Here is a 19,633-nt window from a genome sequence, read left to right as displayed (position 1 = left end):
CCAAGAGCTACGTATACCCATGGAAATGCAAAACACATACATTAATGGTTGAAAGTGGAGCGGTTTAAAATAGTCTGATATGAACAAACAATTAAACAATTAAAATTCATTAAACTGAAAAGTATTCAGTTGAATGAATACATTCGTATTTTCTTATATGTTTCTCCGTCACTATGCTAAGGATGATTGCTGGGTAATGTCGTCCAATGTCAAGTCTCCCTTTCATCATGATGAGATGACACAGTCAGGCGTCTGTCTGTGCAGCGCGTTAACGTTTATGAGCTGTAAGCCCCACAACCTGCAAACTGCTTATTCGCCAGCATGGTCATTGTGTGCGGAAGGGAAAACTTCCTACATTTAACGTTGGCTTTAAAACAAAACAACGCACCGGTTTTAAATAGCTGACAAGTAATATGAGGTCGTTTACCATGTGTGATTTGTGAAGTCCACATGTGTACACAATCTGCGTGTGTGCGTGTGTGCGTGCGTGCGTGCGCGTGTGCGTGCGTGCGTGCGCTTAATAGCCTGCACTAGGGGGGGTTTAGGGGCCCCTCCGTCCTGAACAGCCCCGCTCTGGGCCCCGTCGTAACGACACTATTACACCACTGGTCCTGCATCACCCTGTCAGGTGTCAGGGTTTATTCCTCAATAATGACCGGCTCCTGATTTACACTGAAGGATCATTTATATGTTAAATGGTGCATTTATATAGTGCCTTTATCCAAGGCACTTTACATAGATTGTGCATCAATTCACACACTCACGCAAGGCACCAACCAGCACATCGGGAGCAATTAGGGGTTCGGTGCCTTGCTCAAGGACGCTTCGACACTAACTCTGGGGGTTCCCGGGTTCGAACTGGCAACCTTGCGGTTATAGACATCAATGCAGTCGATGTGTACTATAGACAGTGATGGAAGAAGCACACACAACTTAAGTTGCTTAATTGATATAGTGCAACCTATATATTGTTCTACCTTTGATGCTGGCGCTCTCTGTGTCTCATCAGCTATTGCTATACATGTGTAGCAACATAACTACAGTATTTAAAAATGAATCAGAATTTGAAGGTTTTCAGAAACCTTAGGTCACAGTGGTCCGGGGACCCCCAGGGGTCCTTGAGGGAGTTCCAGGGGGTCCCCATTTAAATGATAGTTTGGAACCAAATGGACCCTTATGGGTCTGTAACTCTGAGAGTGTACATTTTGTACACTCTCAGAGTTAAACTAACTTATATATAAATTGGGGTCTCAGAGATAGAAATGCCATTAAATGTGGGGTCCGTAGACTAATGCATGTCAAACTGCAGGGTTCTTGAAATTAAAAAGGTTGATAATCACTGCCGTAAACATCTTCTCTTATGGGGAGGAGTCCCTGGCATTGCTTTTCAAATGGGGGTCCGCAGGGCTATAGTAATTAGTGTCAACTTGAGGGTCCTTGACATGAAAAAGTTTGGGAACCACTGGTGTAGTGCAGGGGTTCTCAATGGTTTTGGATGGGGACCATCCACCGGAAATGCTTTGGCCATGTATCGTGATCCCCGCCCCGCCCCCTCCCCACCACCACCAATACAAACTGACCGCTACAATAACCTTAATAATAGCCAAAATACATCAATAAATACTGAAACCAGATATAATCATTAAGGAAAGTTTATGCATGCACTATGTGTACGTATACTATGTAAACTAAAACATTTTTTTTGGGAGACCCCCCAAAATAATTTGGCGACCCCCCCGGGGGGGGGGGGGGGGGGGGAGGGGGGTGAGAACAACTGCTGTCGTGTACTGACCGTTGCCCAGCTCCCAGGAGATGTTGTACTTCTTCCCGGCGCTGTACTTTAGCAGACTGAGCGTGGACGAGGAGTTCCAGGAGTTGTCGGGGTTGCGGTGCAGCGCGTTGAGGCCCAGGATCAGGTGCAGACCGGCACACTCAGCGAAGTTGTACAGTTTGTCTAAAGACCTGGCTGGGAGAAACCCACAAAGCAGTTGTAACTTTGGTTCTTCTTGCACTTGTAATTGTGTACTCATATAATTAGGCTTGTTCCCTGATCGGATCAGGTGATCGAAAAAATCGGGGGACGATCACGTCATTTTCAAATGATCGGAATTGGATCGCGAGCCAAAAACATGATGAAACGTGATATAACGTGAAGTATCAATGTTATATCCATATCATGATATTAGACTGGATATTGCAGAGATTAAAATAGGGTGCATTTTGCATCCCAAAACGCAGTTTATAGTTAAGGGATGCAATAAAACAACGACCTCTGCATCCACGGGATGCACTACTGCACTACTGTACTGTTTTTTATTCTAGTTTATTTTTGTTAGCATTAGTTATAATAATCATTTCTTCTTCTGTTTTCTACATGAATATAAACACATTATAACCATATAAAATGCTACAATTTGTAAAAATGGCAAAATATGACTCATGCAAAATGTCCCTGGGACTCATCTAAAAGACCATCCCTGCATCCCGGGACTCATTAAATTGAAAACCTATTTACATCACTGATATTGTCTGTGATTTGGGATATTGTACTATTGTAATATGGCATAAACGTGTTCTATAGATATAAATATGGGATCGGGAAAAATCGGTATCGGCAGATGCTCAAAATAAAATGATCAGAATCGGATCGGGAGCCAAAAAAACGTGATCGGGACATCCCTACATCATAATGCAGAGTCATTCCTCTTGAATGGATTGAATTGTATTCTTACTGTAGATATGTCTGCTACACTATATAGTGCTGGATCTTAATAAGGTGGGGTCCAGGGAGAGGGACCCCCTTGAGGGCATTCTAGGAGATCCCAAGCTAAATGATTGATAGTCAAAACCTTTCTGAAATGCATCACATATCAACACGTTTCAGAACGTTTCTTGACAGTGTATTTTTGGAAAAGTGAAAACAAAACGGCATATTTAGCGATAATATCGACCCATAACAACGGGTCCACCACCCAAAATGGGCACCGCGACCCTATATTATTAACCCATTTAGGTCTTCTAAATCCTGACAGTTTTCTGAAATACCTATGTTTCTGTATCAGTGGTACTCAATATTTAATGTCAAGGACCCCAAAAATGATATGTAATTGGCCACCGACCCCCACTGAAAATATGTTGTTCCAGGCCGTTTTAACTCATATCTTTGCCTCTGGGGGCGTCAGAGGCAAAGATATGAGTTAAAACGGCCTGGGCCGTGGGCCGTGGCTCAGCGGTCCAGGCACCTTGGCTGGTAATCCAGTCTGGCAGTGTGCCGCGGGTTCGACTCCCGATCCCGACGGCCTTTACTGCATGTCATCCCCCCATCTCTCTCTCCATTTCCTGTCAGCCTACTGTCTGTCCCTCCATAAAAAATATAAAATAAAGGCGAAAGCCACAAAAAAAAACATTAAAAAAAGAAGAAAAAAATGTAAGAATGAAAGAATATATATTCAAAGATTTGCGCCACATTTTCCTGATTTTTCAAAAATAGCAGACCTACAAGCTCAAGCTACGAGCTTGTAGATCTGCTATTTTTCAATAGCAATAGTACAACATAATGCTTTAAAACACCAACAGGGGTTCCCACCCAAAATGGGTTAACTACAACATATAGTACAACACCCTCCCTTGTTAGGTGCAGTAGCCTCTACAAGACGGCCACTCTCTCACTTTGAGTAAAAACATGACATACTGCACATAGTCCATAAATCCAGTGAAATGTCATGCATTGTGTTTTGTGGTGCGACGTGGAGGCACAGTCCTGTCACCAAGTTTGTTTTACTCTGTTTAGGGGACCCCTGTCTCTACTCAACACCTACATCATGTTCCAATTTCTTAAACAGAACCATCAACTCCTCTAACAGGCCGGTGATCCAAAACAGATACCTGACTGACACCAGAAAGCCCTCCGGGTGCACTTAAAGCATGTGTGACATCTGTGCGTCATCTGAACCATCCCTTAGAGGTAGAAACAGTTCAAAGCAGTGTGATAAATTGCATCTACTGAAAGGTGTGTGTGTGTGTGCGTGTGCGTGTGCGTGTACGTGCGTGCGTGCGTGCGTGCACTTTTAGACTTTTTTTGCTCTCTGATATCGTATAGGCAGCACATTGAGGCCCTTTGGTTTAGTTTTATTTTTTCTAAACAATACAAAGAAGTAACATAATTAACAGAGAAAATAAGTGCAGGTGAGACAGGAAACCCATAAAGGGCTTATACATGGTTTTCACCTAAATAATTACCGTAGTTAAACAAAGTAATCAAACATAACGTATGGAAAACAACAAATACACTTGGGTGCAGTTGGAGTACACAGTCCTATAACATCTACGAGCTGAGGTCACAACTGAGCTTGAAGATCAGCTACTTTCTCTATTTTTCGAAATTGTTTGGAAAAATATTCTTTTGGAAAATTTGGAAAACATTCATTCACCTATAATGACATTATGGCCCCATAATCCTCCGGGAAATATTGGCTATACGCACTGTGTTTGACCAAAAAGCGTGCAAAGAGGAAAAGCATGTCTGTTGTTGAGAATTGAATTCAGCACTGTATACATGTCTACACATACTATATCTGCCCACTGTGTTGTTTACAGCACAAGAAGTCTGATTAAAGCTGCAATGTTGAACTTTATATATTAAAAAGGGTATCTTTGAAAGACAAAGAAAAGGTCCCGCACACTGTCAGACGCTTGCCAAAATGTTGCTCTTTATTAGGTCGACCTTCATCTAATTTCAAGGACCTGAAGTTTGACATGCATTACCGGACCCCCATTTAATGGCATATCTCTGGTCCCCCAATTTATTTTGTAAAATCAATGTTAATTTAACTCTGAGAGTGTACCAATGGAACCAAATGAACCCATTAGGGTCCATTTGGTTCCATGTGTCCACTCTCAGAGTTACAGACCCATAAGTCCATTTGGTTCCAAACTATCATTTAGCTGGGGGACCCCCTGGAACTCCCTCGGGGACCCCCTGCACCACTGCCTTAAGGTTCCATTGAGACGTTCTGATGGTTTTTGAAAAATCGTGAAAATGTGGCGCAAATCTTTGAATATATATTCTTTCAGAACTAACGTTTTTAACTCAAATCTTTGCTTCTGGGAGGTCCCTGGAACTACATAATAATATTTTCAGATGGGGGTCGGCGGCCAAATACATATAATTCTAGGGGTCCTTGACATGAAATAGTTTGAGAACCACTGACATAGAAACATAGGGTTTTCAGAAAACTGTCAGGATTTAGAAGGCATTTGTAGAATCGTCCTCAAGTCTAAATGGGTTAAGGACTACTAAATGTATCAATTTACCCCCGTGGTGGCTCAGGGGTAGAGTGGCCGGATGGTAACCGCAAGGTTGCCAGTTCAAACCCAGGCTCCCCCAGAGTTAGTGTCGAAGTGTCCTTGAGCAAGACTCTGAACCCCTAAATGCTCCTGATGTGCTGGTTGGTGTCTTGGATGGTTTCCGCCGCCATCTGTGTATGAATGTGTGTGTGAATGGGTGAATTGATGCACAATCTATGCAAAGCGCCTTGGATAACGGCACTATATAAATGCACCAAAAGGTGCATTTAGGTATGGTTTTGCCCACTCAATTCATAATTAACGTTCCAATTTTGGAGCTCTGGCTCATGGACTATAAGAACCACAAAGAACTGAACCGGTTCCCATTGGGAACCAACCGGTGGAAGAGGGGCCAAGGTGTTCCTGAGTGAGAATCCAAACAAGACTGATATTCCCATCATGGACACCTGTGGAGCTTGTTCTGTGCGCGGCCCGGAGCAGCCATCCCTGCTGTACTTTTACACATGACTCTGTCACTCACGTTTATAACTAGCTGTCATCACCACAGACCTCACCTCTGACCCCACCCGAGAGGGCAAGAGGCGAGCCCGGACCATATATTTCAGTTTGTTTTTTCTTTTTAAGTTTTCAAAAGTTTAAAAGAGAAATAATAATTGCTGATCAGCAGATGCTGCTGATTGCTGATTAGCTTTAACGTGCTATGTTTGTAATTTGAAGTGGTATTTTAAGTGGTTAAATGAAATAAAGTTCAGTTTATGTGTGTCAATTTGGGTGTCCTTGACATGAAAAGGATTGGGAAACACTGGTCTAAGTTCGGAGATAGATAGATAGATAGATACTAGATTAGGTTTTATTTTGGTTCAGAAAAAAAGAAAAGAGCACATACAAACGTACATAGACAGATTAAAATCCACTATTACTAGTGGTACCGAAAAGGTGAAGGCAGAAGCCCTTTCTGAGGACGATTCTACAAATGCCTTCTAAAACCTGTGGTGGTGCTCAACCTTTTTCATGTCAAGGACCCCCAGAATTATCTGTATTTGGCCACGGACAAATCTATGTTGTTCCAGGGACCCTGTGGGACAAATGTTTAAACGAAAGAACAAAATACCTTACTTAAAATATTTAAAATACCTGGCCTGGGCCATGGCTCAGTGGTCCAGGCACCTTGGCTGGTAATCCAGTCTGGCAGTGTGCCGCGGGTTCGACTCCCGATCCCGACGGCACTTACTGCATGTCTTCCCCCCATCTCTCTCCCCATTTCCTGTCAGCCTACTGTCTGTCCCTCCATAAAAATATAAAATAAAGGCGAAAGCCACAAAAAAAAAAACATTAAAAAAATATTTAAAATACCTAACTGCATGTTGGGTAAACACAAATCAGATCAGGAGTGGACCCAAGAGTCAGGCATGAGTTTGGTTTCAGGCAAGAGGCCAGAGGCCTGACACTAATTTAACACACTGTACAATATCCGCTTATGTTAAGCGACTTTGGGCTGCTTTATTATTTGCGGGCTGCCTTTTATTTTTTGTTGTTTCTAAAGTGTAGTCGCTTATTTAGGCTTGCTTCCACATTTTTATTATTATTGAAACCAGTGATTCTCAAATGTTTTCAGGTCAGGGACCCCCAAATTAATGTTTTTGTCCCAAACCCCCATCTGAAAATCTTTAGTTCAAGTTATTACATACGTTAAAATGTTGTATATAATATGCGCCTTCTGTCATTTATCTTTCCATTCCCACAACAATATACAGGAAAAACATGGCATATTTTGGACATATAGTTTGAATGGTGATTAATCATGAACAGTTTTTTTTTTAAACTGTGATTAATCTGATTGAAAATTATAATCGCTTGGCAGCCCTATTGTATCATAATCACTCCAGTTCTTAGATCTTTCCACTAGGTTTCCTATACTACTGTGTTTTTTGAAGCACTGGATGATTTAGGGCCAGCGTACTTCTCTAATCTTGTACTACATCATGAACCATCCAGACCTCTCGGGTCATCTGGGACATGGTCTGCTTTCTGTCCCAGAATCACAGCTAAACCTGGAGTAGCAGCTTTCAGGTCGCCACATACTGTACCTGGAACAAACTCCCAGAAAACCACACGCAGGCCTGCTACAGCTCTCAGTTCTTTTAAATCAAAGCCAGAGACCTGTTTTTGTTTGCCTTTTACCTTCTTTTTTTTAATGTAATTTTTTTACTTCCTCACTTAATTCAGTGGTTTTCAACCCTTCTCATATAAAGGCCCATTATTTATTCTGCATCTGAGCCACTACACGGACCACCATGTGATGACATTTAGCCTGACTCAGACCCAAGACTAAAGAATATTTTTGTTTGTTGTCGGATAAGATTTTGTCCACGATTCCATGCTGTATTGATGTTGGTACCATTAGGAGAGGTAAACGAAGATCAAAATAACAATTCTTCTACATTCTCTAATAGTAGGGATGTCCTTTGATTTGATTTGATTTTGAGCATTGCCGATACTGATTTTTCCCGATCCGATATTTATATTTTATAGAACACGTTTATGCCATATATATCACAATAGTACAATATCCCAAATCACAGACAATATCCAGTATAATATCATGATATGGAATTATGGATATAATATTGATATTAGGGATGCCCCGATCATGTTTTTTTTTGGCTCCCGATTCGATTCCAATTTTTTGAAAATGACGTGATCTCCAAACACCCGATCAGATCGGGAACCCTATCAAATAGTGTAGACTTCTTGAAAATTAAGTAATGTAGATGTTTAACAATAATTGAACTCTTGAAAGTGTAAAAAATAAAAACCAAATGGACCCGTACGGGTCTGCTGCATATAGCACAATATTAATGTGTGGCTGTCACCAAATCCCAAGGAACCCCTGGACTTAGTTGTCACTACAGCGCACTATAGTGTGCCTCGGCACACCGTTTGGGAAAAAATCACGGGCGTAGACTAAACCTACATGCCTATACACAAAGTGCAGGGATCTGTGGGCGCTGCACAGCTTGACGCACGTGTGCATTCGTGAGTATATCCTGCAAGTGGTTCTATTTTTCACGAGTGAAACTCCTGAATACCTCAGACTAGAATGTTTTGAAATGCGATCGGTTTGGAGCCGTGCCATAAACATAAATATTACCCTGACCCCCCGACCCACACTTCCTAGGGCCAACGGGAAACAGATGACGACCATATGCTGGCTCTGGTACCTGGTGGAACATGCCCCCGGACCCACCCAGGCTGGTGGAACATGCCCCCGGACGCACCCAGACACTCTGGTACCTGGTGGAACATGCCCCCAGACCCACCCAGGCTCTGGTACCTGGTGGAACATGCCCCCGGACCCACCCAGGCTCTGGTACCTGGTGGAACATGCCCCCGGACCCATCCAGACACTCGTATCTGGTGGAACATGCCCCCGGACCCACCCAGACACTGGTACCTGGTGGAACATGCCCCCGGACCCACCCAGACACACATTTGCGCGACCAGGTGAGGGGAGGAAGAGACAAAACAGACTCACAGTATGATGACAATGTATGTTGTTAACCGCGTGAAACCCTAATAGCGCCCCTATTATGGGGGCGCGGACATTCGGCCAAAATAGACGATCTACAAGCTACAACGCGTTGCGACCGGCTATTTTCTATAGCGGAGAGAGATTTGGGGTAGAGGGGGAAGGGGTTTTAAGTGGTTCCTGGGATTCAAACCCTCACCTCCTGCCGTGCGTGGCCAGTGATGGAAGAAGTATAGACCTACTATGTACATGTACTCGCAAGTAAAAGTATAAATACTGCAATGTAAAAAAATAGTAAAAGTCGTGTAAAACGTAAAAGAAATATTGTGATAAAAATTGTAACTAAATAAAATTGAAGCCATTCGGGTGGGAACCCCTCTTTGTGTTTTAAGCATTATGTTATACTTTAGCTATTGAAAAATAGCAGATCTACAGGTGGGTCTGCTATTTTTTTTTTCAATCGTGAAAATGTAGTGCAAATCTTTGAATAGAGTGAACGTTTTTAACTCAAATCTTTGCTTCTGGGAGGGTCAACACATTTTCAGATTGGGGTCTGTTATTCCGACCAGTTATTCACACGTTATTCACGTTATTCCGACCAGTTCCTTTCCCCTCCATCAGGCGCCCCGGGCTGGCCAGGGGGAGGTAGTTTAGAGACCAGGATTAGCCATGTTTTTTGTGAGGGTACCTTCCCTATGGGGGACACGGGGAGAACATGCAAACTCCACACAGAAAGGCCCTTTCGCAAGTCTTGGGAAATGATGTCCTCCTGCTCCTCCAGTTGTCTCTCTCTGCTCACCTTCACCCTGGCAGTGTTGTTTTTGGCGGCACATTTTGATTTTAGTTTTAGTCATAGTCTCTTTCCTTTGGTTTTAGTCACATTTTAGTCACCTTGAATGTTTTAGTGTCTAGTTTTAGTTGACTAAATGTCATAAGATTTTAGTCGATTACATCTACAGTTGATTTAGTTGACTAAAATGTATTTTGGCGGGCCCTGATGCCGTCGTAATGAGTGTTTTTACACTTGCTGAATATAGCCGATCTGCTATTTTCAGCATGCAACCAAGTGTAAAATGACTTATACTGGATCTTTTGTCCACTAGTCCCTTCCTAACATTTTAGTCTAGTTTTTAGCTGTTGACGAAATTGTCAGTATATTTAGTCATAGTTTTAGTCATCGTAGCTTAGTTTTCATTTAGTTTTCAGACGGACATTTTTCGTCTCAGTTTTAGTCGACGAAAACAACACTGCACCCTGGACTGCCCCAACCACACTCCCCAGGTGCCACAAACCATAGACTCGTTAGTGCCAATCACTCAGTCGAGTCTGATAGGTGAGTGAGTCTTGGGGCGGGGTTTCTCAATCCCTGCTAGACTCTACAGCAATAATATGCACCACACAGCCATCATCTTCTCATAGAACATATAGCAGATCTACAAGCTCGCGCAGCGTTGTGAGACACGAGGCATTTCCCGGGGGTCCCCAGCCAAAAACGTTGAGAACCCCTGGTCTATACCACACGTATAGAGTGGTTGAAATAACGTTTAATTCACTTAAGAAAAAACCTTCAGGTGTGAAGGGTCTGAAGATATAAGTACAGGGCTAATCAGAATCAGATCTTCTTTTCTTTTTCCTTTTTTTCCCCCAGAAAAGAAAAAAATATATTTATATTCTGGCGTTCACATCTGAAGATAAGTAGGCTAATAATACTTAATGATACTTAATGCTCAGATGTCTCGAGGAGAAAGCATATGGTCCGGTGCCAGTAGCAAAATCAAACAGGGAGCAATTGGCTACAAATCAGACCTTTGGACCAAATGTGGCTTTTTATTGGGCCTAGACGAGTAGACGGGAGCTTTATGTGTGATGCACACGTGGCAAATGTTCAGATCGCGAATGATGAATGTTGCCCCTGGCTTTAACTCGCTTTCCATGTAAACGGTGTTAATAATAATAATAGTCTTTATTGTCCCGAAGGATATTCGTCTTCACAGGTCTGTTCAAACAGCCACAACAAAACAACACATAATATAGCAGAGAAAAACATAGCATCAAGGCAAAAAAACAAACATAAACATGAGGTCCCCACTGTACACAGAACTATCCTATCAGTTTGTTTAATGCAGTGATGGCTGAGGGGACAAAACTCCTACTAAAGCGAACCTTTTTCCACGGCAAGGTTCTGTACTACAGTATCTTTGTCCAGAAGATGGCTTGAGGTTGAAAAAGCGATACAGGGATATCGCTAAGTGCCATACTGCCATTTGATATCGAAAGTGTGATGGCCTTATTGTTCATATCAGAAAGTGTGGGTGTAGGGAGTCTGATGATCTTGGAAGCAATACGGGTAATACTGAAAAGTTTGTTTCTGTTGGGCATGGACAGTATGTCGTAGAAACATGCGGAACAGCACAACAGAACAGGTTGAATAATGCTTTGTACAATAATAACAGAAGATGAGGGGTTGAGATGAGGAGGATACTTTTAAAATGTAATACATCACACGTTATTTAACAACTATATACATACATGTATACTTCGTGGTCTGACAAACAAGTGTCGCATTATTCCGAGGGTTGGTCCGACTCGCCCCATTACTAATCCTAACCCTAACCGCTGCACGCAAAGCCACGTAGTCGGAATAATAGGATGTCGAAATTATGGGCAGTCGCCTACCCTACAGACAGTATGTCACAATGGAAAAGTAGGGAGAGCACGTCCAATCGCTGCATAATATGTGCTAGTTATATTATATTGCCATACAGAATAGAGAAGAATGCCACAACAATGCCACTGCAATTCTAGCAGTCCTTCATTGTCAAACACACACAACTCAGAAACTGCAGGGCTCTCTGCGCGGGGCATGTGTTGAAAAATCAAACAGAAGCCTAAAAAAGCTACAGGTAGATGCATGGATTCAGCTTTTGAGCTCAAACATGTTTCAGGGAGAGTAATGCATGACTTGACATACTTCCTGATGTGCACAAGTATTGCATATTTGCTTAGGATGTATTGAAAGGATAGCATCTTGAGAAGTAGCATCTCATGTATGAGGAGGTCCTAAAACTAAACAAATACAGAAAATACAATTTAGTTTAGAGACCAGGATTACTGCATGTTTTTGTGAGGGTACCTACCCTAGGGGACACGGGGAGAACATGCAAACTCTACCCAGAAAGGCCCTTTCGCTGATGACGCGGGAATCGAACCCAGGACCTTTTAGCTGTGAGGCGACAGCACTACCGACTGTGCCACCGTGCCCCCTTTTGTATTTTGTAACACTTGAGACACTTACTTGAGATTGTACCTCTTATGTTTGAGGGGCTGTTTTTAGGTACCTAAAAACAGCTTTTTATTATGCCATTTTACTCCTGATTCACGTCCCTTATTATTATAATTATTTGTATTGTGGTTTCTATTGTGTATCCGTTGTATTGTAACCTCGGCTACAATTGTGCTCAGAGATAAATTATAAGGTCATCATGACTCATGACGACGATGACATCCACTACAAATACAAACATCTCCCAAGCACGCACACACCTGTTCTACAATACAATGAACCGGATAATCAATGATGTAATATCAATTACATCAGCGTTTTGTCTTGTAAGTGCAAACAATTAAAAAAATAAACATGTTGTTTTAAGATGCGACAACAGGCAAGTCCTGAAGCAGTGGAAAGAGGTGATCTCAGAGATCTCGGAGACAGAGGAAGATTATTCCAGTCAGATGGAGATTTGTATTGGAATGACCCGCGTCCAACTTTCAACTAAAAAAGTCTGGGAACGACAAAAAAGGGATGTTGCATATGTCTTAAGTGGATATGAAGAACTACATGGAACTAAAACTGTTTCAGATAAGGACGACAATTAAAATAAAGACATTTGAAAATGAACTGAACCGAGCAAAATTGCCTCCTACATTTAGGCTGCAACCAATTATGCGATTCATACATGAAACAGTGATGAGTTCCATATGGACACCTCAAAACAAATCTATATAGAGAATTATGCACGCAACATTAAGAGGTTTAAATGCTGTGTCAGTGTTCTGCTAAACAATATCAGCACATACATCTATAATAGGACGGACAACTTGATACATTATTAATTAGTCTTACTTCAAATGTAAAACAATTTATGGACGTTAACGTGAACTCAGACAGCCATAAGTTCTTTTTTTATAATGAAATCGATGTGGGCTTTAAAGAGAGATGCTTGTGTAGCATCCTCTTACTCTCTAAGGCTACAAACAGTTAGAGGTACAAACAGTTCTGTACAAAGCAGTGTGATACATTCTACTGAAAGTGTGTGTGCCGTGTGTGGATGCGTGCTTGCGTTTGTCTGTGTCTTCTTAACGACTTCACCGTATGAAGAATAGCAATGGTTACCTTGCGATATTTAAACAAGTCAACTTGTCCGTGTATTATAAGTTATATATTAGATTTATATAACGTTTTCTGCCTCTAATCCAAATGAAGCGTGCAGTACACTATACACTGTGAGATGCAGTGTTGATTTTGTCGACTAGAACTAAGACGTAAAATGTTCGTCGACTACCTTTTTCCACTGACAAAAACTAAATGGAAACTAAATGAAAACTAAGCTATGATGACTAAAACTAAGACTAAATATACTGACAATTTCGTCAACAAATAAAAACTACACTAAAATGTTAGGGAGTAAGGGACTAGTGGACAAGAGATCCTGCAGTATAAGTCATTTTACAATTGGTTGCATGCTGAAAATAGCCGATCTACAAGCTGAGCTTGTAGATCTGCTATTTTCAGCAAGTGTAAAAACAGTCATTATATTGGCATCAAGGCCCGCCAAAATGCATTTTAGACGACTAAATCAACTGTAGATTTAGTCGACTAAAACTAGACTAGGTGACTAAAATGTGACTAAAACTAAATGAAAACTATTCAAAAGACTATGACTAAAACTAAAATCAAAATGTGCTGCCAAAAACAACACCGATGTGAGTGTGACTGAAATGTTGTGCTGCCTATAAGCAAAGCCAATCAAGAACTTGAAGACGACTACACAATCATCATTAAAGTTGAGGAGCCTTTGTGAACTGCAACAAAGACAAGTGGATAAGACAACAGCAATGTGCCGCCATTTTTCAGCCACGATCGGGTATGTCGCGCTGGCAACACATCAAAACACGTTAGCTCATTTGAAACGGAACTGTGCAATTGTGAATGAATACCACTGCTGCTAGGAAGAAGGAAAGAAAAAACTAAATATCAAGGCTGCCATCAGAGAAAACCTGGAGGACAGATACTCAGCTTGTCACGATTTCCTCCACAAAATGCACAGCTCTTGACCCAGGGCTCAAGGCGCTTCCTCATGTGGATGATGCCTGCCATGACAGGATCCTCAACAGCCTCATCACAGAGACAGAAGAAGAAGAACAGGTATGTTCATGTTGCTTGTGCATAATATACTGTATTGTATTCATTGCTTAATTGGAAAGGCTTGCTGCTACGGTGTCAGTATTAAATTAAAGACTGTAATGAATTAAATTAAATGAAGTCATCATCAGGTACAGTAGGCTGGCCATGAGAAGACACTGACAGGTGTTCCTGTGAGTCCTGTCAAGGGGCCAGCTCAGCCGCTGCTGAACTGTCCTACTTTGCTGCCTCTCGAACGAAGTATATTATACTATCAAATGTTTTCTTTTCCCATTACTGTACCAAATTAATATGAATTAAAACAAATAGAACTGAGGCTTCAAATTGAACTGAACGACACAGAATTTCTGAACCGAAATTCTGTGTATTGTTGCACTGCTAAAGGCATTCAAACAGAGCATTTGGATTGTAAACCAAAATAATAGAGCTCATCTCGAAGGAGGTAGTCGTCAATCATATCAAAGGCTTTGGAAAGGTCATAACATTGCACCTGTAAGATGGCTTTGTCAAAGGTTGAAAACACATCATTAGTGAAAAAGCGGTGGTGGAAACGTTTGGTCTAAAATGTTGCCAATTTTTGTTTGTACTATTACTACTATGTAATGCGTTGCAGCGTTATAGTAATATAATTATATGTTTTTTATGTTTCTTGTTTTATTGTAGTCTATACCCTTTAAAACAACCTGTCTTTTCTCCATCTCATTAATAACTATGAATAGAGCCAATATTATCATAACCGCTATTATCGTAACTCCTTCCCTCTGTGGCCAAGTCTGGAGTGACGTGCGTGCATGCGTGCGTGCGTGCGTGCGTGCGTATAGAACCGAGTGCAACAGGACAAAGAAAGCAGGGCCAGATGTTGTGTCTGGATGAGTGATTCCAGACGCTTCCTCACCTGAGATGTGAGTGCAACATGAGCGGCCTCGCTCACTACCAGAAACCCCGGCAGCGCAGTCTCCCCGGGGGCTCCCCGGTCACCCAAACACATCATGAAGGTATCAGAAGGTGCACAAAACTATTACTTTTCATCTCCCAATAAGCCACCCCAGCAGCAGCATCCGAATTCCACGGGGGAAAACCTTCGCGGAAAATATAGCCGATGGACGTGGCAAGCTCGCTGGGTCGGGCTCCTTTATAAATTATAATTAATGTAGAGCGAAAAGAGAAAATACACTAGTAGCGAGCCCTGAGGGACTCCAGTCAACCAACCTTGGGATTTAAATGGTTAACAAAAAAATACAAGAGGGGGCACGGTGGCACAGTCGGCAGTGCTGTCGCCTCACAGCTAGAAGGTCCTGGGTTCGATTCCCGCCGGGGACGCTGGGGGCGTGCTCTCTCCTCTGCGTCATCAGTGCCCATACCTGAGGCGGGGGTTGGCAAAAGGGCCTTTCTGTGTGGAGTTTGCATGTTTACCCCGGGTAGGTGCCCTCACAAAAAACATGCCATAATCCTGGTCTCTAAACTACCTCCCCCTGGCCAGCCTGGGCGCCTGGTGGAGGGGAAAGGAACTGGTCGGAATAACGTGTTCCTTCCATGGCCGGGGAAACTCTCCCCTGTCAGGTGAAAAGAAGCAGCTTGGACTCCTCATGCATAGAAGGAAGCATAAGCATGAGGAAGTGTAGCGCCCAGGATTACATTAGATATTGACAAGAAGAATTGTGGGATAAAAGAAAAGAAAAAAATACAAGAAAGAAAATAAAAATAATAATAATAATAATAATTATAAATTATACAACAGGTCGTTTTGAGGAAGCAATCTGATTGGTTGAAGTAGCCATCTAGCCATGCTTCAAATGAACATGATGGAACGCCTTATTAAAACGTAAACAATCTGTTGTGCTGAGTCTCGCTGCTCTCCCAGAACAGAGCCAACTGGGTTGCTAGGCTAGCAATTTTTGGTCATAGTAGCTACATCTGTCATCATTAGGAAATCACACCCATGTGAAGTGAGGGGCACTGTTCTAGTATGACATAATTCATTGTCAATGGGAATTGACAATTCCTTTGTGTAGGACGAGAATAGCCGATTTGCTTGTCCAAATATGACTTAATTCTCCATTCATTGTCAATGGGAATGTAATGTTTGTGTAGAGGAATATCTACACTAATAGCTGAATACAGGAGGGGCTAGAGCCCTATAAATCTACACTAATAGCTGAATACAGGAGGGGCTAGCGCCCCTCAAAAATGACTAGAACAGTGCCCGTTGGGGGGTGATCAGGTGGAATGAATTGCCTAATAAAGGGAGAGGTCGCGGTATCACATGATGTCAGAACATCATTGTGATGTCAGAACAGGCCAGCTCCATATATGGAGATCTGGATATGGGCCTGTCTGTCTGCTGGTTCTGGACAACCGGCGATCCGATGGACCGGGCTGTGATGGTGTGGAACGTGTCAAATTTGAAGTTGGTGGGGAAAACGGTTCTAGATTAACCGTACACACAGAGACTTGGCGCATTTACTGTATAGTAAGATGATTTTTTTTGCGAATATCTTATATAGTTATAATGAAATTGAGTTGACGTGTTTTTTAAGGGTAACTGTTGTACAATCGCAAAATTAAACTCGAGGGTCATGCTTTACCGTCATTAAATCGCGACCCTCTCGTGTAATATTGCTTATTTTATATGTTTTATATTGTATCAATTGTATCTTTTCAACATAAGTTCAATATGTGCCTGTTTCTGATCAGACTCAATTGAAGACATTTCCTTTTTGGGAAATGACTGTCGGATATTTTGGTTTATGTTTGATAACATTATCACAATTTAATAAAAATAAAGAAATTTGGGCAAATTCTCAACAATGTTCAAATGTAAGTACAGTACAGTACAGTACAGTGCATGGACGATAGCACCTATCCTCCTCCACTCTGGCTGCAGAGTACTAGAGACTGACATTTTGTCGGGACTCCCGCGGGACACGGGATTCCCGCGGGATTCCCGTGGGATGGGATTCATATTTTTATTAATCCCGTGATCGGGACGGGACGGGAATGAAAGTCAACGGGAGCGTGCAGGAACGTGAATGACGTGGTCGCGCTGCCAAGTTCCAACCAAAAGAACAGAAGCACCCATTTTTGTTGTAGTCATCTTTCTGTGAGCCAACACTCTTTTCACTTGCTGACGCAAATCAAAAGAACTACATACATAGTCACCGTTGCCTGGCAGCGGTGGCCGAACGGATAGCGGCGCGGTCTTGATACCGGAAGGTTCCTAGTTCGAATCAGCCGTCCGACACGTTAAAATTACCACCGCTGAAGTGCCCTTGAACAAGGCATTGAACCACTACGATGAAATGTGTTCTATGAGCAGGGCCTGGCTGGAAACAAGTTCTTGAGCTTAGCCCAGATACCCTGGGTAAATATAGATTTCATTTCATTTCATTTCATTTCACCAATAATCCAGCAGTGCTAGTGCTTCCACAACACAAAAACCTCCTCCATGCAATCCAGTCGGGCTGGACGTCTTATACAGTTTTATATGAAGACATCGCAATGCGGCCGTGTATGATTCTGCATCGCGCCGGTGCTGTGATTTAATTGATTATTTATAGCCAGATCATCCTGATGCATTTGTTTCCCCTGGCAGTGGCAACGTTGCAACTTTCAATTGTGATGCTACGTTAGCTACATGCTAACGCTGTTACTGTTAGCTAGCTCCCTGAACAGCTGTCTGAACGAATGTTCTACGGGTACATGTGTTTGGTCCGACGATTCATTGATCCGATACCCCTAACCCCTAACCTAACCATAACCGCAAGCACGGGAGCAGGCGCTAGTCCGAGGTGCGGACGCATATCGAACCAATGCTCCGTCGGACCATAGTATGCCTCCCATGTTCTACAATACATCGTCTCCCTTCTTTCTCCCAAACGAGTCCCATACACCAGTGGTTCCTAAACATGTTCATGTCAAGGACCCCTAAATCGACATTTATTAGCCCGCGGACCCCCATTTGAAAAGATGCCAGGGGCAGGGACCCCCATAAGAGAAGATTTTTGAGTGGTGTAAACCACTCCTACAACTGGCTTTTGTGTGCATAAAAAAATGACCATGGTTGCTATGTTCAAAATAATTTCTGACGTAATTAAATCACACCCGGGTGAACTGGATGACCGTAGCAACCGTGGTCATTTTCTCTGCACAGAAAAAGCCAGTTGTGAAATCACATCCGGGTGTGATTTCATTACGTCAGATCAGAGCTGATCAGGCTACATAATACCTTACCTTATTTCATTACGTCAGACATTACGTCAGACCACAGCTGATCATGCTATATAAAACCTTACACCACTCAGTTCACACGGGTGTGATTTTTTTATTACGGTTCTAGCTGTGATTCTCAACCATTTTAATTTCAAGGACCCCCAGTTTGACATGCATTAGTCTACGGACCCCCATTTAATGGCATTTTTATCGCTGGGACCCCCAAATTATATTGTAAAATCAATGTTAATTTAACTCTGAGTGTACAAATGGAAAATTTGGTTCCATTTGTAGGCCTACACTCCCATAACATCCTTTGTTACAGACCCATAAGGGTCCATTTGGTTCCAAACTATTATTTAACTGGGTACCCCCTGGAACTCTCACGGACCCCTGGGAACCACTGCCATACACAATAGACTTGTACACTGAATAATTATTCATATAGAGTTAAATTAACACTGAGGTTGTTTTTTTTATCGTAATTGACAAAGCACTTGTTAACTGTTAAGCTTTAAATGTTAAGCGTTAAATCCAACACTTTATTTATTTTAATTTTATTGGTAGGCTATCTGTCTTGAGAAGCCAGAAGTGATAGATAGATAGGCCTATAGATGGATCGATCGATCAATTGCCTAATGACTAACTAAAAAAAAAAAAACAGGAGCGGGATGGGAGCGGGAGTAATTTCGAGTGGGAGCGGGATGGGATCAGGAGTCATTCTACAGGAGTGGGACAGGATGGGATTTTTTTTTTTAACTCTGGCCCAGGATTGGGACAGGACAGGATTTTTTCTGTGGGAGTGGGACAGGACAGGAGTGAAAATCCACTCCCGTGTCAGTCTCTACTGCAGACTACATATACATGGATACATTAATTCATCTAGCTTTGGGAGAGGTTTTATGCCCCCAAAATTCACTGCCATAACCCAATAACACCCGAGGACGATTGTAAATCCTGGTTCTTAAAAACAATGTATTTGGCCGCAGACCCCTATCTCAATATATGTTGTTCCAGGGAGTCAGGGTCTAAATATCAGGTCAGGTATAAATATTCAATGATTAAAAATAGCAGATCTATCCATGCTATTTTTCAATAGAGGGTATGCGTGTAACATCATGCATCATCATACCCGGAGGTTATGTGGGAACGCCAAAAAAACGACT

At 42.3% G+C, this 19,633-nt stretch overlaps 1 protein-coding gene across 1 annotated transcript in view; it reads right to left on the bottom strand.

Annotated features, from left to right (window-relative positions):
• Positions 1–19,633, bottom strand: part of hpse2 (heparanase 2) — a 132,830-nt gene that overhangs the window by 60,875 nt on the left and 52,322 nt on the right. Inside the window, exon 4 of the mRNA XM_079511566.1 lies at positions 1,793–1,966. Coding sequence (XP_079367692.1) covers positions 1,793–1,966 — 174 coding nt within the window. The remainder of the gene's footprint in view (positions 1–1,792; positions 1,967–19,633) is intronic.

The sequence above is a fragment of the Electrona antarctica genome (genome assembly GCF_951216825.1).
Source record: "Electrona antarctica genome assembly, chromosome: 10".
NCBI lineage: Eukaryota > Metazoa > Chordata > Actinopteri > Myctophiformes > Myctophidae > Electrona > Electrona antarctica.
This window is presented reverse-complemented; position numbering and strand designations above follow the sequence as displayed.